Genomic DNA, 23,065 nt, shown 5'->3' with positions numbered 1-23,065 from the left:
GTGGGGACTGTTAGCCCTCAGCACCGCTGCAAGCAGCGTCCGGTGTGGGGTGGCTGCAGTGACCTGGCTTTCTGCAGCTGGGGTTTGGCCTGTTCGTTGGTCACAGGTCTAGGTAGAGCTGATGGCACGTGAGGACCTCCCTCTGGTTTTGGCTGCTCGGTTCCCTGGGGTCTCCTCGTGACCGTTCCTTCCTCTGCCTTGCCTGCACATTGCTCCCACAGGGACTGGTGCTACCCCCGAGCTGTCACAAGTAACTACACCCCGTATCAGAGCATGCTGGAGCAGAAGGTCAGGACGTGCTGAACAACCCACTAAACACCATCAGGGAGCAAATTAGGGACCTCCGCACGTTCCCAGTGAGGCGAGCGCGACAGTCCTGGTACCTGAGTTATGGATGCTCATGACGAGGCAGTCGAGCAATTAGATCACTTCTCAGACCCATTAAGCATCACAGACTGAGACTAAACGACTTTCCATTTTCTTTGCAATCGCTCATACAAGACGTTTATTGTTTGCCTCTTGCTGCTCAGCACGGCGACGGCGCGCTCGAGCACGGCCTCCCCCAGCCCCACGGGAGCAGCGCAGGATGGGGTGGGGGGATGGCAGGTGGTGGGATGCTCAGTGAGGGTGCCGTGGCCGGTGGGCTCGCATGCTCACTGGCAATCAAGCAGCTAATGGCCCGTGCGCTGGCTATGCCATCCATCCGGGTGGCGAGGGAGCAGGCGGGCGCGGGCAGCGTGGGTGCTACGCAGCAGGTGCTACACCCTGCCCAGCATCCGCGCGATCCACCAGTTGCAGGGCATGATGATGCGGCAGATGACCCTCCCGCCCTGGTAGCAGTAGGGGTAGGGGTAGTAGCCCAGGAGGGGCTCACAGACCCGCCGGCAGTAGCGGTTGGCGCGGCGGCACTGGGCGCAGCAGTAGCCTCGCTCATCCCACAAGGGGTGGAACTCCAGCCCGTTCTCCGACTGCAGGGAAGAGACAGTGTCAGTGCAGTGAGGGGGGACATGTGGCAAGGGCACCCTGTGAACGTGGCCAGGACACCCCAGGAGCATGGACACGATGTCCTGAGGGCACCCCATAAGCATGGCCAGAGCACCCTAGGAACATGGCCAGGGCACCCTGGGAGCACGGATGGGCCACTCTGGAAGTATGGGCAGGATACCTTGAGGAGTACAGCCAGGACACCCTGAGACCATGGCCAGGATGCACCAGGAGCGTGGCTGGGTCACCCTGGGGTGTGATACCCTGCACTCACATAGTCGTTGACAGGCAGGTCCTCTTCGGTGAGCTGCCGTGCCCGGCGCTTGGGCCCTGGATGCTCATCCTTCTCCTTCTCATGTTCGCTTCCCCCATCCAACCAGCTCTGGTTCTCCATGAGGAGCTCAGGTTCATCTTCTTCTGCCCCTTCAAGGTTGGCCAGCTCAGGAGCTGCAGGACGAACCCAAATGATGCTGTCAACAACCAGGGAGCAGGAGGACAAATGCAGCAGCAGCAGGCATTAGTGTCTCCACCAAAATATCGTGCCATGGAACAAAAAGAGGAGGAAACTGCCCTGACCTGAGCAGACCCACCATCTAACCAGCTCTACTCCATTGCCTCCTGCTCTTACCAAGCTGGGGCAAAGGGCTGTAGGAGATAATATGGCAGGAGGGGAGGATAGAGAAGACATGGCTCATCTGTCCTCATGCTCACAGGTGGCAGGTGCCCATGGGTGGTGTTGGCATGACATCTGCGCAGGGCTGCCCGTCCCTAAGGTGAGCAGGGGAGGACCTGGAGAGCCCTGGTGAAGCAGCAGCTGGATAGGCTGCAGCACCCATTGGTGTCTTAGCTAAGACCCACGGTGCTGTTAATTTTCTTCACAGCAGGTTTAACAAGCAGAGACCGGGGAAGCAGAAAGGGGACAGCAGCTGAGGACAGCAGCCTCCCTCTGTGTGATGCTCCTCTTGCTCCCGGGACCATCGACAGCCACGAGCTGACTGGCGCCGGTGGGGGATGAGGTGTGCCTCTGCTGCTGAGGAGCAGGGGGGAGGTTTCTCAGTAGGGGTTCTGCAACCATCTCGTTCAGACAGAAGTGGGTTAGAGAGAACAAGTAATTATGCTGGCGTATCTCAGAGGCCGCAACCCCTGCGAGGGCTGTGTAGCGAACAGCTGGAGGTGGCAACCCCGCCGTGTGATTTAGATGCAGATGCCTGCTCATGCTCTGATGTTCACGCAGCGACAAGGATTTAGGCGTCCCAGTTTCCAGCCGTGCTGGCTTCTCTGCAGGTACAAAGGGGTTGGGGATTTTTAAGGGGGGTTTTTTTTGGCCTCATTATGAGGAGGGTGGCCGCTCTGCAAAGTGCTGGGTGGTGGGAAGCTGGCAGAGATGAGCACTTTGCCCAGGGAAGCTCCAGCCCCAGCTATTATGCTGGACACGTTCTCTTGTGGTTGTGGCTGACATTGTGTTTGTGCCTGAGATGGACGTCGAGGCTGAACAAACGGGTTCCCACCATGTTGTGCTGGGGCAAATGGCAGAGGGGACGTGGGTGGGTGGCAGGGCTGGTCCCAATGAGGGGGCTCGTGAGCATTTTGGGGAAGAGATTGCTCTTGTACCTGCTATTGGCTTGGGGTGGATCCAGTAGATGGTCATGTTTCTGCAGATGTCAAAGATTTTGGAGCTCTTTAGGAACTCTTTGTTCTGAATGGGCTTTTCCCCAGGCACCCAGACCACGGACTGTTCAAAGTAGGTGGTCGTGATTTCTTCTCCCTGGAATGACAGAATCACAGAATTGTAGGGGTTGGAAGGGACCTTCAGAGATCATCAGGTCCAACCCCCCTGCCAAAGCAGGGTCCCTAGGACAGGTGACACAGGTCAGTGTCCAGATGGGGATGGAATCTCTCCAGAGAAGGAGACTCCACACCCCCTGGGCAGCCTGTCCCAGGGCTCCCTCACCCTCACTGGGAAGAAGTTCTTTCCCAGATTGGTGTGGAGCTTCCTGTGCTCCAACTTGAGGCCATCGCCCCTTGTCCTGTCCCCACAGACCACTGAGAAGAGGCTGGCCATGTCCATCTATCTCCCACGCTTCAGATATTTATAAACATTGATCAGATCCCCTCTCAGTTGTCTTTTCTCAAGGCTGAAGACCAGCGAGCTTTCACCCCACTGTGGCGAGACACCCTCTCCCCACCACAGGCTGCTTCCCCGTCCCTTGCCTTACCTTGAGGTGCCTCTCCCTTCCCAGAGAGCAGCTGCACTTCTCTGCCTTGGCTTGGGGTGCTCACCCCAGGGGTCCTCACGAAGGGAGACCCGTCATGAGCCTCATCTTCCCTGCCTGCTCTCAGCCACCACCACCCCACTCTCCCCTCCCTCTGTTCATCATGCTTCAAGAGCCTTCTCCTCTGCAGTCCCCACCATCTGGAAGAGCCTTCTGGAGTGCCCCAGCTCATTTAAAACCCAAGATTAAAACATCTCCTCTCTGCTTTAGCTTTTACCACTTAATTTCTCTTTCCTTCTGCTCCTGGTTTCGTGATTGAACACTTTAATTTATTCCTCACAGAACCCCTTTGCGTGGCCGTGTTCTGTAATTTATACCACACGTCTCCGCCGTCGCCTTCGTTCGCGGTGTGTTTTGGCAGCCACTTAGGGAGGGAGATATATAAAGATTATTGGATGGGTCTGCCAAGGCGGCGTTGTGTACGTTGGTGGTGGTAGCCTGTAGAGCAAGCTGGCAAATGGCATTTTCCTCTCCAGAAGGCGTCTAGAGCTGCATTTCTCTCTGATACGGCTTTTCCTTGTGGCTGTGGGAAGTCTTATGAAAGAGCCAACAAGACCTGACCCAGTCCGAGCTGGTTTTGTGGTCTCTGGGCCTGGGGATGCGCCTACCAGGAGGACCCAGCAACGTGCAGTCTCTGGGAAGAGACAACTAGAGCTTGAATCTACATTTATCTCATCGTGTTTTACGTCTCAGCTCTCTACCTGGGGCAGTGTTCTGCTGGAGCCTGGGAAGTCATATCCCTTTTATGACGGCAGCAGAGAAGTTCTATTAGTTTCTTATGGCGTAATCAAAGGATCGGTGTCTGGGAATTTGGGTCATGATTCAGGGAAATGTTTCTGCCCACGCTTTGATTCAAACATGTCCTGCCGCTGCTGTACCTGCAATGACTCCCTTGGAGGGGGTTCAGTCTGCTAACACCCTTTGCCTTGTGAACAGGGAGGTGAGAGAGCGTTGCTGGGGGGCTGTGCCACCACCCGGGGCTCAGGGATGGGGACAGCTGCTGTCAAGGGACTGAGCCGTTGCCCCATGTAATGCCAAAGGAGGGGGGTTAAAATATGGACTCCAACCCTTTTTCCAGGCAAAGCGTGACACTCCTTGCAGGGGGACGTGATGGGCAGAAGCTAAGTGAGCGTGGGAAGCAATCGGGCACATGGGTGGGAGGAAGGTCCATGCAGGACAGGGAGGTGGCCCCAGCCTGGTGCTTCCCACCTCCCAGGGCTGCACACCAAGTGCTGTCTCAAACATTGGCTGTTCCTTTAAATTCATTACTTCTGCCTCATTCTGCTGGAGTACATGAGGCTCTGCTCTCAGAGAAAACAATTTGATTGACTTCTTGGTGCCTGCTAATCCTGAGCTGCCTCACGACCTTTTGACTACAACAGGATTATTGTTCTTGATCTCCGGTATTGTGCCGAGAGGTTTTTTGTCTGTCGGCTGTCTAATCCCGTCTCTTTCCACTTGTTGTTCTTAGAAGCAATCCTCTGAAATAAGATCACTTTATGAAGCGATCACAGCTCGTTATTCCTTTATTGCAGCATCTCTGGGAAGGCTGGAGCAGGCAGGAGGGTGATGGGGATGGTGGCCAGGCTCCCAACACGAGGGAGAGGAGGGGGTTTCACTGGGGAGGGGGCAGATGGGCGTCCCCTTTTATTCACCTACCTCAAGCTCGGGGATCTTGGCCTCTGTTGTCTCAGGTAGGACTTTAGTCTGAGTTTTGATGAAACACTTTTGAAGTCCCACGAAGAAGATGCCAGTTATTCCCTACAGCATCCAAGCAAAACCAAGCAAGCAGTCAGGGCAAAGCAGGAGGATAAATAACCCTGTTGTACGGAAGGTGGGGCTGGATGAGGCTTTAGCTGTATTTTTCCTGCTGATGTTTTTGTACAAACTCTGTTCAGCATCAGTGAGGAGATGTATCTATCTCCTAAGGGGTATTGCATTTTATGGTCGGGGAGAATTGGGCTTTTTGCTAATATTTTAAGGCAGATAGCCATAAAATTTTACTTTGCTCCCCTTCTCCTTATGACTATCACGAGCTCTAGTTATCATAAATAAAAATATGCAGAATAGCATCTGACCGTTATGGTTATATGAACATCCAGCCCCCAGTTCCTGCTAGGCTATTAGCTGAAAATTTTGCCATATGTCACTTGCACAGGGTATTTCCCTACAAATTTTAATTAGGTTTCTGAGAGAGCCTACAACATTGTCATGAGGTTTTAATGCTCTCCAGACAGACAAATGTACTGGGCTCAGAGAGATTTATGATGATTGCGTTCCTTTGCAAGGGTAAATCCAATAACTAGGTCTTGCTTTTAAGATGGATTTTGTTGGAACCGAACCCCGCCACTGTGAAATGTCAGTGGAAGCTTACGTAGATACACATCTCCTTTCAGAGCATCCCCAGAGAGTCTGCATCTGGGCATTGCTCTCCCTGGCACAGAAGCAAGTCGTCCTGGGGCTTGCTCCGATGTCCCTGCGGTGTCCTGAGGGATCCTGATGCTATGCTGCCAGCCAGCAGGCAGGGACAAATCCTGCCACACTCACGTTTTTGAAGTCATGGATCTCCAGGATTTCCTCACTGCCGTTCCCGCTCCTGAAGGTCTCTGTCCTGGCCAGAGGGTCGATCTCCATCACGATCTTCTTCTTCTCACCGTGGCTGAAGAATGTGTGTTCCATGTCATAGACCTGCAAGGGCCAAAACCACACAGGGGTCAGCCCAGCTATTGCCCAAGTTCACATGTGTGCTGCTGGGCTAGTGGGGTGGATAAGCAGGGCTGGTCGCTTCCCTGCCTCTGATGGTCTGTATAGCACAAGGAAGGCAGGCACCAGGGCTGGAAAGAAGGGCAGGATGGGGCCAGGCTGTGAGGGGACATGTGCATCAAGCCTGGGAGAAGATTCTTACCCCACTCTCCCCCAGGAGCTTTGCCACAACTCAGCCTTTGCCAGTGTTGGCTGTGGCATGGGCTTGTTTGCATCCCAGGCTGGACTGAAGTCCTGAACCCGAGGGACCTCGCCTTCCCCTATCCCTAGCTCTCTTGCTCCATCACCGCATCCCCGGCTCTGTTACTCCATCACTGCATTCCCATCTTTCTTGCTCCATCACTGCATCCCTGCTGCTCTCGCTCCATCTCTGCGCCTTCTGTTTTTCCTGGAAAGGCAGAGGTAAAAGCCTCTCTCTGCCTGGAGGAGATCAGGGATTGCCTGTGAATCAAAGACCTCCTTGAGGGCTGCTGAAGAGCTTCGGGGCGTAGCAGCCGGCTTCCCGGCGGCACTCATCCCCGTGGGGAGCCAGGGAGAGCAGCACCAGGGGGGGAGCCATCCACTCCTCCTCACAGGTGCTCGCTGCGCTCAGCCAGCCCAGCAGCCCTCCAGTCTCCGCGGATGCCTGACCCTTAAAGGATGAGTAGTGGCAGATGCTATTTGAAGCTTGAAAATGATTCTGCTGGTGCGGTGAGAGCTGGTGAGCCTCAGGGAGTCTCATTCCCAAATCCAAAGGGTGTTGTGTGGAAACAAAGGGCTGGTACAAAACTGCCCAAGTCCACGGGGAATGGAGGGTGGGGGAGTGATGAAGGTGTGGGGATGGCAAAACACTGTTTATCCCCTGGCATGGCTTCTGGGCTGGGGAAGGGACACCCTGGTCCTGCAGCAATGCCCCGGTGAGGGACAGGGTCTGTGTCTGCAGTCTCAACCTAAACTCCCTTTCACTGGTTCTTGTACATCTCTCCCTATCAGGGAGTTCAAAGCCTCCTAAACATGCTTTCAGCACCAGCACCCCCCCCGTTTTGCCATTGCTGGAGGAAGCCTGGGCACGGAACCGACCGTGTGGGCAGTACCTATCAGTACCATCACCACTACTTTAAAGTTAGAGAGGTGATCTGCACCTTGGCAGTCACGAGCATCGGCAGGTGAGTCGGAAGGAGGCATCTGTAGGGATGTATCGCTGTCAATGGACTTTATGGAATGGCAAAAATAGTCTGAAAGCCTAACGCAGCTGGAAGGCTGCCCGTTTTGACTGACAAAATGTGCACTGTGCCATAAATCATTCCTAGGAGGGCAGGGTCCTGGGTGGCACCTCACCTCTGAGTGCCTCTCCATTTACGAAGAATTACTTTTGCCAGCGTGGTGGCCAGCTAACCCATTTGGGCTTGGCTGGCCCCGTGCTGCTCAGGGAGCTGTGAGATGTTTTATAGGGCCACAAATGACACTTGCTGGCGAATCCTTGAAATCCATCCCTCTGTGAGACCGAGACAAGCCCCTCGTTAGCTGACTCATCGCTTTCGCTCCCTGGCTGTGCCGGCTGGCGCGGATGCTGCTGTGCAGAGGGCAGCGCCGTGTCCAAGGCCATCCCTCAGAGGAACAAGGCTTCTTTAAAGAGTTTTTGTTCCATTCTCCGGTTGCATGAAAGGAGCTCGAAGGGGGTTTTGTTCTTTAAAGAGTTTAATCCCCTGTGGTTTATCTTTTTGAGCGTTAGGATCTTCCAGCCTCCCTTGTCCTGCCTTTCCTTGGGGGACTCCTGGAGAAGCTGCTGCCCCGCAGCCGCAGAGGACAGACACGGTGAGGCAGGGCACCGGGACCATCAGCACACAGCTGCCCTGTGAGGACACCTTCGCTCTCCTGGGACTTCACGCTTTGCTTGCCCACCTGTCAGGCCTTGGGAAGGGCTTCTGGAATTACCAACGGACTAATGGATCCATCCCCTCTGGATAACCTTTCTGAGGCTGCGGCGATGGCTCTGCACCACTGGCCTGGAGAAAACCTCCCCTCTGGGGGTTAACGGCCTCCCCTCGCTGGGGCTGGCAGGCACCCTGTTTTTCGAGGAACAGTAGAGGCTTTATAACTGCCTTGGCAGGAGCCTGGAGGCACATATGGCTTTTATTGCTTTTCATTTTATTTTTTTGGGGGGTGGTATTCCTTTCTATTTGCTGATAAGAACACAAAGTTTCCGGTGGTGAGCAGGGTGTTTCCTCTGCCCAGCAGGAGGGCAGCCCTGGCATGGCTCCAGCAAAGGGCAGGGAGGAGAGAGGAGATGCCACCACCGAGGGAAAGAGGCTGCCTTGGTTGCATGCAGGAATTTTGGGGACGTTCTTGAGTGTCAGCAAAACCCGTTGGCGCCCCAGAGGTGCAAAGCAGGGCCTCCCAGCTGAGCATGGATGCTCAGAGGGGAGGACGATGAGGACACTGCTGTCTTTCGGGGTCAAGCGATTTGCTCGGGGTGTGGGATTAAAAAGAGAGGGGTTTTGGCAGAATTGCTGGGCAGGAGATGTATGGGAGACACACGGCCCTGCTGCTGCCCTCAGCACAGTCAGCACTTACAGCAGCGTCCGTCTGGGGAGCGGGGAATAAACGAGCACAATCCAGTTAGCAGGAGCCCCTCCAAAAGCTAATCCGTCTCCCCGTCCCCTCACATTGCAGACACATTAAAGTAAGAAATATAATCCATGACAATCAATCACCGCCACGTCCTGGCTTTCTCTCCTCTTTATGCGGTGGCATAATGACTTTTCCACCAGTTTCTGGCAAGATAATTGAAATGAAATGGAAAATATTTTCTTACTTGTCATAAAATTTGCTGCCGGTGAAATAAGAGTAACTTTAACTCTTCGTGGCGTAGCTCCCATCCCCTGTAATTGTCAGTTAGGGGAAGAATGTGGTGACAGAGGGAAAAGAAAGCCCCAGCCTGTATAAAGTAAGAGCGAGTTATGAATAATACAAAGACTTTTAAAAGTCCCACGAATACTTGTGGTCTTGGGAAATGCATTTTGTAAATCTGCCCGGGTTTGGAGGTGTAGTTAAAAGTTTTGGTGAGTGTGGGGAGGGTGGGGGGGAACACACACAGCTCTGCCTGGGGAAGCGGCACGCAGAAGCGCTGGCTCAGAGTTTTTACTTACTTTTCTGGGTGCTGGGTTCCAGAGGTATTTGACACCAAAAAATATCAGAAGAAGGGAGATGAGCAGCACGCTGAAGAGCAGCCCGCAGGTCTGGTATCTGGTGCAGGTCTTCTTTCGTGCCTTGGATGCTTCTGCCTAATTAATGACAGAACAGCGATAGCCAGGGGTGTGCAGGTGGTTCGGGGAGGGATAAGCCCACACGCACAGTGGACACGTCCCGTGCCGGCCGGCTGCGCGGTGGCAAAGCAAACCATCAACTTACGTCCAGAAAGCGACAGTCCTCCGGGCTCTGCCGAGCCGTCCCTCCCATGGTCTCCTCTGTGTGCGAGGACGCCAGCTCGCTCGAGGTGGAGTTACAGAGGCTCTGCGCCGCACATGCGGTGGGGAAGGCTGGGTCACTGCCGCCCCCATGACGGCTGCAGCCAGCTTTCCCCCCCGCAGCCCCCTGGCCGCTCCCGCAGCGCTTGCTGTTAGCAGGGAGCAAGCAATTCCCACACGTTTGGAGACGAGCCTGGGTGAAGGGATGCTGTGCAGCATCCATCGCCCATGTCCAGGGTCCCAGTTTTTCGTTCAAGCTCTGCTCCTTCCATCCACTCCTGCTGCAGGTGCCCGGGCTGTGCCAGGGCTCCCTCTGCCCCCGGAGCTCTGCAGCCATGGGCACCGGTGCTTTTGGGGTGCTGCTCGCCTGCGCTCACGTGTGCAGGGGCACTTCTGCAGAGGGGGCAGCCCAGGAACTGCTAATGGGGTGATGGTGAGGTGGGGGGACATGGCACAGCAGGAGGTATGGGCATGGGGGTGCGTGTGTGGGCATGCACACGTGTGTGTGTGTGTGTATGTGCATGGGGGTGTGTGTGCATCTGTGTGTCTGTGTACGTGCCCACACACTCCCTGCCAGCCCTCAGCAACACGGCATGAAGCCTGAGCTCTCCCCATGGAGGGCTGCGGCATCCCGCTCCCGCTTCGTGCACAGCCTTACCCCAAAATCAGCCCAGCCAGGAATTTCCTGACTATTATTATATTTTTTTTCCAACGTTCAGAAATTTCCATTCGTTGAAGCTGTACCATTTCTGCATGGAAATGAACCCATGTCAAGAAGGGTTTCCAGAACCCCAGTGTGGAGTTTCTAGCCTGAACAGGATGAGGCTCCCTGGTGTAGAGGGGCTGGCACGGACTGTTTTTCCAAGCTGTTTACTCCCATAAAAACCTGGAGTGCATCACACACTAATTAAAATTGCACTGAAAGAAAGAAAAATCCATGTTAAGTTTTGCTTGGGGTGAGAAATGGAGAGAGAGGTTGCTTTGGGCAGGTCTGGGGCTGGCTTTGCGAGCGTGTCAGGGCATTGCTGCCAGCAGCCTGGGGGTAAATCTGACCGGGATGGAATTGGGAGTTGCTGAGTAGTTTGGGGAAAGGGTGTGTGGATGGTGTGTGTGCCTCAGTGTGTATCGGCTCCCTGCAAAGGGGTTTGGGCTCCTGGGAAGCAGGAGCTCCTCACCCCTCAGCCCAGCCCCATCTCCAGGGCCAGATCCCCTTCCCTTAACACCCCAAGCAGGGTGTAAAACACACTGGGGTGTGTGTTAATATTTGTGAGGCCAGTAACAGAAGGGAATCGTACTGATGGGTGAAAGACAGCAGGTTATTTAGAGGGGAAAAATCACTTTCTAGTGGAAAGCAACCACAGGCAGCCTTGGAAAACATCTGAAAGATTTTTGGAAATCGAAAGGCAGCCGATCTGGGCAGGCACCAGGTTTGTCTTTCCCCACTTTTCGCTGGAAAGTTTTGCCTCCGAAGCTTTTGTTATTTATCAGAGCCTAAAGTGTCTGGAAACATTTTCTTTTCCTGTCAAAATTAGTTTCAAAGGAAAACTTTGGAGCAGCTCTCCTGAAAGACGGCTGTGATTACAGGAAAGAATTACAGCAGCGCCGTTAAGCAGACATAATTGATCAGCAGAGCAGCGATCTTCACAATATCCCCCACTCCAGGCACAGGAAACACTGCAAATACCACTCGTAAACCAAATTAGGCATTATTATTTTATTACTGTTGTAAGGTAAATGTCAAGCTTTTTAATGGCAATCACTGTAACTCCGGCAGGAGTCGGGCGCCTGAATTAGCTGGAAGAGGTGAGAACCTCCCAGGGCTGGGAGTTAATAAAACTCAATAAATATCATCGGTCCCTTCCAGCGCTTGGTGAGTGCTGGGGATGGAGTGGATGGGGGCGAGTGAGGTGCTGGCGTGGGGGTGTCCTGCCTCATTTCACTGCAGCCTGAAAAGTGGGCACTGCTGGCCAGGAGGGATGGGAGCGATGGGAGTGAGCATGTGCACGTGCATCCATCCCTGGAGACAGCTCAGCCCTGTGTGCTCCGGCCCCCGTGCAGGGTGGGGAGCAGGATGAGGCCCCTCCACACCACCACACTGCATAGAGAGAATTATAAATATCCAATCATTATAAATATCCAATATAAATATTGGACTGGGGGGGAAGTGATGGCAGCAAAACTCTGCCTGACCCAAGTTGTCCTTGCCCTTGGCAGCGGTGGGCTGTGTGGTGGCCGCTGGACCCCAATGGGGGAGGGAGATAGGTGGGGTTCAGGGAGGGACAGAAGCCCCGGGGTGATGCTGGCCAGGAATGTTTTTCCTTTTTCTCACACCCCAGTGCTCAGACTCAGCATTCGGGGATTCTGAGAAAGAACAAAAAAATGGATTTTCCATGAAAAGACAACAATTTTTGGAGGGGGAAAAGAAAATTAAACTCTTTAAGATGACAATCAGGTTCTCCATACAAAAAAAAAGCAGTTCTGATGGAAATCTCCCATCGGTGCCAATGAAGAGGGAACAATCACTAATTTTCCTCGAAGCTAATGAGCACGAGTCTATATGACAGGGGAGAATTTAATCTGATGTGAACTGAGGAAAAGAAGCAATACTGATATTAATGTGTAACTAATTGATACCCAGAAGAACATTTGAAATGATTAAAAGGCATTTGGTTTTTATGCAGGACAATAAGAGGCTCATTGGCTCTGACTCCCACATCTTCTTGCTTTTTCTACTTCTTCCTCCAATTTGCCCAGAAAAATCTATCACATCCGCAGCGTAGCTTGACTGCTGCATAAAATCTTTGTGCCTGGAAATGTTACGCTAAGAAATTCCTCCTGGGCAGTGTGAAGGTTTGTACACAGCGTTGAGCACGGGTGAGAAGACTGGCAGGTATAAAACAGGTCCCCAAACCACTAAAAAGCAGCCGTGGGGCTCGGACGGCAACCTCCAGCTGAAAACCCATGGTGATTAATACAGCGCTCTTTGTTATAATGAAAAACCCATTAAGGTCAGTGGCAGCATCTCTGAGCAGCACTAAATTGGAACGATGGAGACACTAAAGTTAAAAATGAGCCATAATATTAATGTGGATAGTGAATTAATTGGGCAATTCCGTAGGTAGTGAGTAAATCATATCGTTTACTGCAGGACACGGCTCCTCGTGGCTCTTGCTGCTGGGTGGCGTGGTGGCAGCTGCTCCCAGAGCTGGGGGGGGAGTGACGTGGGGATGCCACACCTTGGGGGATGCTGCTGCATCCACCCCTGCCAGCCTTTGTCCCTTCGTCTTGGGTGATTTTTGGGGGTGTCTCTCAGAAACTCCTCTTTGCTTTGCTCTTTTAGGTGCTCCAGCCCCAAAATACATCCACAGCGCTGGCTTACAGCTTGTTGGGGGTGCTGCATCCATGATTCAAGGTGTCTGTCCCCTGGTCCTGCAGCCACAGTCCAAAGTGTCCGTCCCTTGGCCCCAAGCTGTAGTCTAAAGTGTCCATCCCCTGGTCCTGCTGTCCATCCCCTTAGAAATTTGCTCTTCCCCTGGTTTGGGTGGGTCTCTCAGGGGAGGTTCATCATGCAGCATCACGCAGCCTGTGGCCATCCCCTGTTGCTTTTATCCCCCAGGCTGGGACTGGCTATTGAGGCTGAGTAGTACTGGCTCTGCAGCTGCATTTGCCCTGGGGGGCTTCAGGGGGATGGAGACGCCTGAGTGAGGGGTGGGGGATGCAGCTCTCACCCTGGATCCCCATCCCACCCGGAGCACAACGCTGTCCTTCCAAGCAGGCAGCCTCTGGGTGATTTGCATGTGTGTCAGCACACTGCTGGCTCCCTCCCCACTCCCCACATCCTGGACAGCAGAGAAAAGACAAAAAAAAAAAATCACATATAAGAGAAATTGCTCATTAGCCAGTGGCTGATTACATAGAACCATTTCTACTTCAAACCACCCCATTTTCTGTAGCACTTGCCAGATGAGAGGACGCATAACTCCTCTTATCAACTGGCCACATATGGCCCTAGCTGAAGGGAGGCTTTGGTAATTGGCCTATTCATCATTCATTGTTTATCTTAAGTTCACTTTGTCGTAGGGAACTCCAGAGACATTCTTGATTTAAGTTAATCATGATGATAAAACTGCTCGGGGAGTCGGACTTCGTGTTGGAGATGCAGGTGGCCATGTGGCACCCCGGCAGCCTGTAGCCACAGCAGATTATTCAAAGCTGACAAAGCTTTTGGAGGGAATAGAAGAAGATAAATTCCTGGTGGCCGTTCCGATGGAGCCGCTCAGAAAGTTATTACCGCAGACACAGGCTTCTCCTTGCTCACAGCCCGTGAAAAGCCCCGCTCCTCAGAGCTCAGGGGGACGTCTACCTCATTTCTGCTGTTGCGACTCCCTCGTCAACAGACGTTATTAACGGCGCCGGAGAATTTTTATCCAAATGCCGGTTTCATCTTGATAAATAACAATTTCAGGTCTCTGTTCTGCTAGATGGCTGCACGGGTTTATTTCAAACGCTTAACTTCTTCAGAGGCGCTTCCCCACACACAGGGCTGAGCAGAACACGAGCTGAGCAGTTCCTGTTTTCACCAGGCTTTGAATATCTGGAATGCAAAGACCAAACCCATAATCCTGCACTGCCATAAGTCACTCCTCCCAATAAAGAGCCACTTCCTACTGGGAGTACTAAAACGTAATTGAAAGCTACGTGTGTGTTGGTGTCACGCCGAAAAGCATTTTATTAAAATACAGTTTAAGGGTTGTTAAGATCTGAAGGAATGGCCTGCAGCTCCTCCCGGGTGTGTGAGGAAGGAAACTGAGAAGGGGATAGCTTGGGGAGCGAGGGGTCGGTGTCTCCATCTGCCCTGCTGTACCCACCACCCCAGTGCCCGTTGCCCAAAGCTGCCCTGCTCTTACTGGGCTCCATGGTGCAGATGGGTGATTGGGATCATCGTGGTACTGGCAGCTGCTCATTGCCAGCCTTAGTTAACAGCAGGTAATTTTGTGATCACTGTGTCCGAGGTGCGTTGGGAAGGAGGTGGATGAGGCCAGCCTGGTTTCTCAAGGAAGTGCAGATGTTGTGCTGCAGGTGTGTGGATCCATCCCTGGATGGATGGATGGATGGATGGATGGATGGATGGATGGATGGATGGATGGATGGATGGATGGATGGATGGATAGATGCTCTGGTTTTCCCCAACAGCAACAATAAACCCATCAGGGCAGGGAGAGGCAGCAGGTTCCCCTTTGAGGGGCTGCAGGGCTGGATCTCACCACAGTTGTGAACCTGACAGTGGGAAACCCACAAGGAGAAGCCAATTTTTGGTAAAAACTGCTGCATTGTGCTGGGATTGTACAACAAGAGTAACCAGTTGATTATTATTGCTTGGAAAACCTAAAATATTCATTATTAACGTATTGAACATTTCCTACTGAACCAGTTCAGCATCAGAGGCTCTTACATTACTTTACTGTCACCTGATATCTGTATTAATGTTGTTTACTTACTAAAGCAAGTAAAGACAGGATTGAGATTACTCCTGAATGTGGCTAATCAAGAAGGAATTCATTAAACTGGAGAATTTTGACACAGTTAATTTTTCTTTGATTGTCATTAAATCTCCCTTTGATGGCTTCAGCAATTAATTGTGCTGTGACACCACAAGCAGTTTTCCTTGTTCTCTGAGACAACATACAGCATCCCAGCAATGGGAGGATGGATGCCCCCATCTCTTGGGTTGTGCTGGGGTTTCTGGGGAGATCCTGAGGCTTGGGAGATGGAGGGTTTGCCTGGTCCTTTCTCAGGGGTGTTTCTGTGCAGCCCTAACTGCTTCTCCTGTGCCTGGAGCTGGGCTGCTCCCTCTTCCTCAGCACTCATACACACAGTCAAGCTGTGCACAGCTCCAGGGTCCTTTAGGAAACAAAACCCAAAAACCCAGCTATTTTTAAAAATCAATAAAATAAATAAAGTGAAACAAAGCCAGCATGATTGCCCATCTCTGCTCCAGAGGGAAAGCAGCAGCAGCAGAAAGCTCTGCAAGTCTGAGCCGTGGGGGTCCTCAGCTGGTGCTGCTGCTGCTGGCTCCTCTTCTGATGCTCACTGGCACCTGGGGGGGAACCCCGGGGGGGTGCACGGCTTGTTAGGGCCACTCCAGCCAGCTACACTTCACCTGGGGCACCAGGTGTTCCCCATGAGCAAAGGGGGCTGGAGGCAACACTGCTCAGCTGCTCCTGCCATGGGGGGTATAAAAGGGATGGGATGGGGTAAGGTGGGATGTGCTGCTGCTTGGCTGGAGGGGAGGGCTCTGACTTCTCAGGGTGCTGAGGCTCAGCAAGAAGAAATTGGGATGAAGATGGATGAAAAGGGTGAGAAAGAGCAGGGAGGAAGCCTGGGTGTGCATACAGGTAAGAGGGGAGCTAGGGGGTCCTGGCAGTAACCTGAGCATTAAGCAGTGTTGTTCCTGTAGGGGAATGGCCCCTGTGCCAGGCTGGGCTGTGTGCCTGTGCGGTGATGGTGGGGGCACCTCCTCCTCCTCAGCTTCCTCTCTGCCTCAGCCATGTGTGCTCACAGATGGGCTGCAAAGGGGGTGTGGAGGGGAGATGATAAGCATATTGGTGATGATGTAGCACGGTGTGTGCTGCTTGCCTGCCTGTGAGTGTGGGTTGGCTGCTGGGAGCCATGGGCACAGCGCTCCTGCCATGCTGCTGGGCTTCCTCCTGGCCTGGTGCTGTGTGTGAGCAGCTTCAGGGGGCAGCTGTGTCCTGAGGCTGCGGGCTGGCTGGTGGCAAGCCTGGGGACTGGCTGGTGGCACTGACAGCTGCTGTGGGCTGTCCTAGAGCTGGCATCCCACTGCAACTGGGGGCCCTGCTGGTGCCTGGGTGACTTGACTGGTGCCCATCCTGAGGCTGGCAGGAGGGATGCATGTACCCTGCATGGTGCTGGCTGGCCCCATGCTGTGCCCTACAAGCTTGCTGTCTCCTGGCTCTGCAGCTGGCCTGGCTGCACCTCTGCTCTTAACTCAGTCTTTGCCTTGGGGATCATGATCCCAGCCCGTCCTTGGCTGGTGCCTTGCTGCTCTGTCTGCAAAACCTCCTGTACCCACCAGGGCTGCTGCAGCAGGACCCTGTCCCTCAGACCCAGCTGCAGTAGGTTGAGCAGAGCCTCGTGTGCCTCTGGAGCAGCCTGGGTGTGCAGAAAGCATCTGCATTGCTTCCCCTTGGTGATGCTTCCTTTCTCCTCTCTCTTCCCTCCTGCTGAGGCTCTTAGAGATGTCTTTTCCTCAACATAAAGGCTTGAAGCTCCATTTCAGCCTCTTTCTGCTCTCCCCTTGCTTTACCTGGCAGGGAATTTCCCCCCCCCCCCCCCCTCCCTCCCTGCTAAGGTGCTTCTCTTCTGTTGGATTTTTCCTCTCTTCCCTTGCTTTGTTCCTGCTCTCCCTCCTAGTTTCTCCCACCTCCTCTTTGCTTTTTCCCTCTCTGTGCCACCTGCCACAATCTTTTCCTTCTGTTGCATCTCCTCTGCTCTGCAGCAGGAGGGGGCTGCAGCCCCTGGAGAAGGGAAACGCACTCCAGTGATGCAGCCCCTGCCCTGAGCCATGAGGTCTGCACCCCAGATCCATCCCTGGTGAGTGGAAATTCCCAGGAGGAGCTGCTTAACTTTGCTGTCAGCTGTGGTGATGGGTTTGTGCCTTTTTTCTACATTTTTTGTTGTCCTGTGAGGAACTGCTTGCTAAAGAAAGCACATTTTTCTTGCTTACTGGGAGTTCCTGTTTGTCATTTTTATAAATCAGTGTTTATTGGCCTAATTATTGTAAATGCAGAGCCCAATAAAGGTGACTGTGATTGCAATATCTGATAATGAATTTTATAACGAACCTGCTGAGCCTGAAAGCTGCCAGCAGGAAAGACATTATGTCAGGTTAATGATAGAGGAGAAATCCTCCCCACTAAGCTTTTTTTCACTATAAAGCATGAAGGATTTCTGGTGGAGGCTGCTGGGGGTCCTGCTGGGATGGAGCACCTCAGGCTGATGGGGTCTGGCCCTCCAGTGCTGCATCTCAAAGCTTTTGGGGCTCCCTGGCCTTGCCCTCATTGGGGGATGCTTTAGGTGTGCAGATGTCAGGCAGCAGTGCCCCTGCTTCTGCTCCCCTCCCCTCTCTGACCTAATCCCACCGTGCAAATGCTGAAGGCAAAGCAGGGGGAAAGCAGCTTAAATAGCACCTGAAGAGAGCTCAGCTCCAGCAGCTGTAAATAGATTAATTTTTAAGAAATCAATGGAGCTCAGCAGGGGTGGGCTTTCCAATAGAGATGCTCGTGCCTGCTCTAACTTCATGCCCTGGGGGGAGAGGGGCTGCATCCCCTCCCTGCCCCATGCTCAGCCTTGATGGGGGGGGGGGAAGCAGCTCCCCTGCCCTTTCTCAGCTGTGTGTGGGGCTGCCCCTCTGTCACCCTCCCTTCCTGCTGGGGGTCTCTGCTGTGATGGTGCAGGTGAGGGGCTGTTCTGCTGGGGAAAGCTGTGCTGCTCCTCAAGGCCCTGGTGGGGTGAGGGTGGTGGTGGGGATTCATGGAGTCTTTGTGGGGTGGCTGGTGTGATGATGTCATGATGCAGACCTGTCTGATGTTTGAGCAAGGGTGGGTGACCTGGGGCTTGTGGTGGTGCCTGTCTCTGACCCCAAACGCTGCCTGACCATGGTGGCCCTGGGCTCTTGCTTTGTCTTGGTCCTTCTGGATGCTCATGACGGTCCCTGGCAGACTCAGCAGCTGCCTGTGTCTGCTCCCTGGGCACAGCAGTTTCCCAGAGTTTGGACCTGGATCTGCATTTCTTACCTACAAGTGCTGGGCTCTGGGCTTTCACTCAATGCATGGCAGCCATGGGCTCTGGGTCTGCTCATCCAAAAACCAGCTGCAGCAACTGGGGTGATTTCCTAGACCTGGATCAGCCCCAGAGCTGAGAGGAGAGAGAATACAAACCAGGAGAGAATGTGCTTTCTCTTAAATAATGTGGAGAAACACAGGGGAGGAGGCTGTATAAATGTGATTTATTCCTTTGCCCCTGTTATTTGCTGCTGGTCCCCAGCATACCCCAGCTGTGTCCTGGGGTGCCAGGGGAATTTCTTGCCCTCTGTAACATGTGGATGCCTGGTGCTGAGCTTTCTCTCCCAACTCCCCAGCAAGGACCTGGAGCTGCTGGGGTTTTTTTTGTATCCTTAATATTTGGTTGGCAGCTGCTGTGCCTGACGCTGCTCAATGCACGAGCAAATTGGATTAACCAGAACATATTTACTGGGATAAGCAGGAAAAAAAACCCAACAACGTGTGCAGGGTTGTCTGTAGAAGCCGGTGTCTGCAGGAGGTGACTGAGCCCTTGAGGGGCTCCCTGTGCAGGGGGTAGGGAGATCCCTGGCTTTGCTCCAGAGTTGGGATGGAAAGGGAAGGTTGAGGGGGGGTCTGGGAGGATTGAAAACCCATCTCCAGGTGCCCTGGCAGGATCTCTCTGGTGGTAGGGTGACCCCTCAGGCTGGGTACTGGTGTCATCCTCCATGTGTGAGAACACTTGTCTTCAGTGGTTATCCCTTTCAGTATGGTGGCTGATAAGAAAGGGGCATGGATACATTTCCAGAGGGATCTTGGGGATGGATTTTGTTTGGATAAGTGAGCCCCAAGTGCTGTATCCATCACTCTGCAAGCACAACAGCCCATGGCTTGGTGTCTCTGAACCAGCTGTAACTGAGATGTGTTGTCCCTGTGCCTGGAAATGACCCTCCCTTTCCCAGAAGAGGATGAGAGTACAGGATAGGTGCAGGCAGAAGAAGTCCTTGCTGCTGGAAGGAAAAAGTCAGAGGTAGAAGGCCAGCATCCGTGGTTCCCCCTGCCTGATGCTCAGCTGGCTGGGAGAGCATTGCCAGGGTGATGCCCTGCCCTGCTCAGCCCACGGAGCACTAACATTTCATTAGTCTCATGTCATCTCCTCCTCACCTGATGTAGTTGCAATATTGCAGAAACAACTTCTCACTGCTCCCCGAGGAGGAGCAGACTTCAGAGGCCAGGAGAGCTCTTCCCTCTCCTCTCAGCTCACAGTGGGCTGCGATCCCCAAGGCTGCCAGAAGGTTTCCAAAGCCTTTGATTCCTTCTAAGGCTTGCAGCCAGGGATGCATGAAAAGCAGCTCAACGCAAAAAACAAAAAACCCACCGAAAAAAGCCCCAACCAGTTGTTATTATCATCATCAAACCCTTCTGAAATCCCAGGGCAGCTTAGCGAGGTCTAGATGAAGAAGTCACGTCCCCCATCCCAGGCACCAGGATGTCAGATCGCATCGGCTGATGCGGGCAGATGCTGGCAGGGAGGTGGCGATGTGGATCATTCCCCATTCTCTTTGTGTACCCGGCTTCTCTGGATGCTCAGCCTGCTTCCCCCTGGAGTTACTACCCAGACCTCATGCTGCTCCCTCTCCTCGTGCCACCCCTGTGCTGTGGTCCTTGCAGCTCTTGTCCCAGCGGGTGCTTTCACAGGGTGCTGATTTGTGGAGCCTCATTAGCTGCAGATAAACGAGGAGTCAGGTGAATTCTTACTCCAGCTCCTAAAATACCATGTTAATGCATAATATATGTCTGGGGGTAAATCTCTGTTTCCATTTAAAGGTGGGGAAGAGCACGCTGTGGAATTTTAAACATGTTATCACAGGAAACAGTGACTGCTGAGGGAATGACGTGTCTGAGTATAGTGAGGGGAGCAGGGTTGGCATCTCTGCTCCCTTGTGCCAGTGCAGCCTCTGGTACCTGTTGGGGGGGATTCTCTCTTTTTCCCTGAGCGGGGTAGTGACAAATTATGTGATCAATACGGAGCCTGATCCGTGGTCTAATCTTGCTTAGCCCTTGGTAAGCCTTGGATTGATCCAGATCTAATCTCACTTATCCTGGACAAACCCAGGAGCAGATCCAGATCCGAAGGTAACACGTCCTGGTGCAAATCCAGAATCGCTCCATTGATTTGCCGGCGGCATCGCTCTGGCTTTGCCTTGCCACGGAGGGGTTTATCAGCATTATCTGCCCCTTGATGTGTAATGCAATCAAAGCAGTCATCTTGATTAATTGGTGGCAGTGAGTGCCTGGTGTCTTTGGCTGTGGCGTCCTATGTAAGAGGGTATAATGGAGAGAGGAGGCTCGATGCTGGCTGGGAACCAAGGCACCCTCTGTTTGTGTTTCCCCTGAGCTGTGAGAGCTTTTCTTTGCTGTCAGAGGCAGTCACAGGGCTGCTGATGCCTGCAGGCTGTGTAGATAAGGCTTCTGCTCCCACCCAGGGTACTCTCTGGTCTCCTCTCAAGCCCTGAAGGCCTCTTGACCCTCCCCTCCTGAGCAGAAGGGTCATGACATCCAACGGTCCCTGAAGCCCACAGCAGTGGGCTCCAGGTCTGCTGCTCCTGCAATAGGGATGAGTCAAGGACCTTCTGCTTCAGGGCTTTCCTGCACCTCTAATAACTTTGAGGGGAGGGTGGAAAGAAAAGCACAATTACCTTCTGGGGTGCAATTTCTGAATTTCTCCAGCCTTTACTCAGCCCACCAGGGAATTTGTCAGAAACATGGTCTGCAGTTTTATTCAGCTATTCCTGGGTTATAACAGCACAGGGAAAATAGCATGTCTCACACTTGATGTTTTTCTGATGTCTGTCTTTGCTCTGAGATTTAAAAAAAATAAAAATACTAGACCCCAAAAACCTCTCTTCAGAATGTAAAACTTGCCTTTAGCTTAATTCAGTGGAGACTCCAGCAGCTGCTCCTGCATCTCAGAAGAAAGGCCTCATGCTATTAACATGTCTAAAGAAATTGGAAGTAGAAATATGAAGGTCCCCTGTCTTAAAAGCCACACTCTGTGCCTCTGGCTCCTGCCTTTTCCATGTGTGATGCGGCACCAAGGGATGCAAATATGTTGCAGGAGCTCAAAGGGGGGTTTTGTGCTGCAGCCCCTTGAAGAGGGTCCCTGAGCTGGGAGTAGGCAATGAGGGGGCTCCCTCCCATCCTATGGCTTTTATGGCCCTGTGCAGGTGTATCATTGGAGGCTGAGCTTAAGTGCTGGGGGACCAAATCCTGGATGTTTAGTGCCAGAGCTGAGCTACAGCTGTGTCTGCAGCCTGGACTTGTGTTTTGCAGAGTGTGCTTTGAGCTGACAAGTGCTTTAGCGGTGCAAATATAACCTAGAAGGTTCTCAAACACTCCAGAAATCTTCCCAGGGAAAATATACTGCCTTCCCCCCCCCCCCCCCCCTTTCCCTTCCCTCCAATGGGAAATAATTCCAAATCCATCCAAATGTGCTTTTCTAATCAAAGGGGCCACTTTGTACTTCTGAATCCGAGGGGAGGGGGTCGGAGTGTGAATAAAACAAAACTCCTTCTCAGCGCTGCGTTCGCGGGCTGGATCTCCTGTGGCTAAATCCATCTGTGTTTCTCCTTTGGCGGGAGCAGGAGGATCTTCCTGCTGCAGCTGGGCACTTCACAGGCTTCACTGCTGCACAGGGAGGAGGAGGAGGAGGATGAGATGCTGGAGTAGCCCACGTTTCTATGGCAGTGCGTGCGGCAGCCGCTCTCCTTATCTTCCCAACTTGATCGGGAGAAATTGCTTTTGTCAATTTTAATTTCAGCTGAGCTGAGCAGGATAAACAAAGGGAGGTGCGGGCAAAGCAGATGGTTTGTCACAGAGCACGGAGCAGGCAGGAAGGCTGTGCAGCTTTTTATAGCATCTAATGGCCTTTCCTTGCATCTAGCTATCCATCACCATAGAATTCCTAAAATAAACCGGGCTTGGGTGATATAGATGCAAAAACACCCAAATGTTACAGCAGGTTGGAAATATTCGGGCTGTGGAAGTTTTGGGAAGCATCCACACAAAAGCTTTATGCTGGTTGGTGTCTGCTTCTTGTTTGGAAACCCCTGTGGGGGCTGCTCGTCCCAGGGCAGGGAAGCTCTGCTGTGCCTGGGAGGAGATGTTCTTTTGGGCTTTGGTAGATGTGGCAGGGCAACTGATGCTCTGTTGTGTTGTAACCAGGACCAACAAGCTGTTTGTGTCTTACCCCATGGATCGCCCTTCCGATGACATGAGCCAGGGTCATTGCAGATGCCCTGGCCTGGGTAAGGCAGGTGGCTGAAGAAGCAGGGAAAGGAGACACCTCATAACCCTGCTCTGCATCTTATTGCCTGCACTGTGGTCTTGCATGTATGGAGTGTCCACACAGGTATTGAAGTGAGCATGGAGAAGCTGTGCTTGGCGCCCACAGTGACCTCCTGCCCCACCACCTACCCTGGTCTGGGTGCTTCTATTTGGTGATGGGGTGTCCCCTCATCCCCTCCATCTGTATTCGCCTCCTTTTCCCCCCAGTGCCAGCAGCGTGGTCCCACTGCAGCTGGGTGCTGGCTGGTGGGGTGGCTGGGATGTGCCCCACAGCACAGGCAGGGCTGGCAGGAGGCTGCCTGTGTCCAAACAGCTCTGACACCGCTGCTGTGGCACCGTGTCCGAACCAGCTGGGGAGATGTGATCTTTCCTGGCGCTGGCGCTCTCGGAGCATGGCACAGATTGGTGGATATTTGTTTCAATAAGAACCATGCTGGTGTTTGCAAACCCT

The 23,065-nt window shown here is 53.1% G+C and overlaps 1 protein-coding gene across 1 annotated transcript; it reads right to left on the bottom strand.

Moving 5' to 3' along the window:
- Positions 1-758: 758 nt before the first annotated feature.
- On the bottom strand, positions 759-9,525 carry TNMD (tenomodulin; the record flags this gene model as incomplete). Its single annotated transcript, XM_084269096.1, is given in 9 exon segments — positions 759-968; positions 1,259-1,431; positions 2,596-2,749; positions 4,917-5,018; positions 5,805-5,945; positions 9,149-9,283; positions 9,411-9,487; positions 9,490-9,505; positions 9,508-9,525. Coding segments are annotated over 9 exon segments (1,026 nt in total).
- Positions 9,526-23,065: the final 13,540 nt, after the last annotated feature.

This window comes from Gallinula chloropus (genome assembly GCF_964237585.1).
Source record: "Gallinula chloropus genome assembly, chromosome: 11".
In the NCBI taxonomy this organism is placed as follows: Eukaryota; Metazoa; Chordata; class Aves; order Gruiformes; family Rallidae; genus Gallinula; species Gallinula chloropus.
Note: the sequence above shows the minus strand (reverse complement) of the source record. Positions and strands in the feature narration are given on the sequence as shown.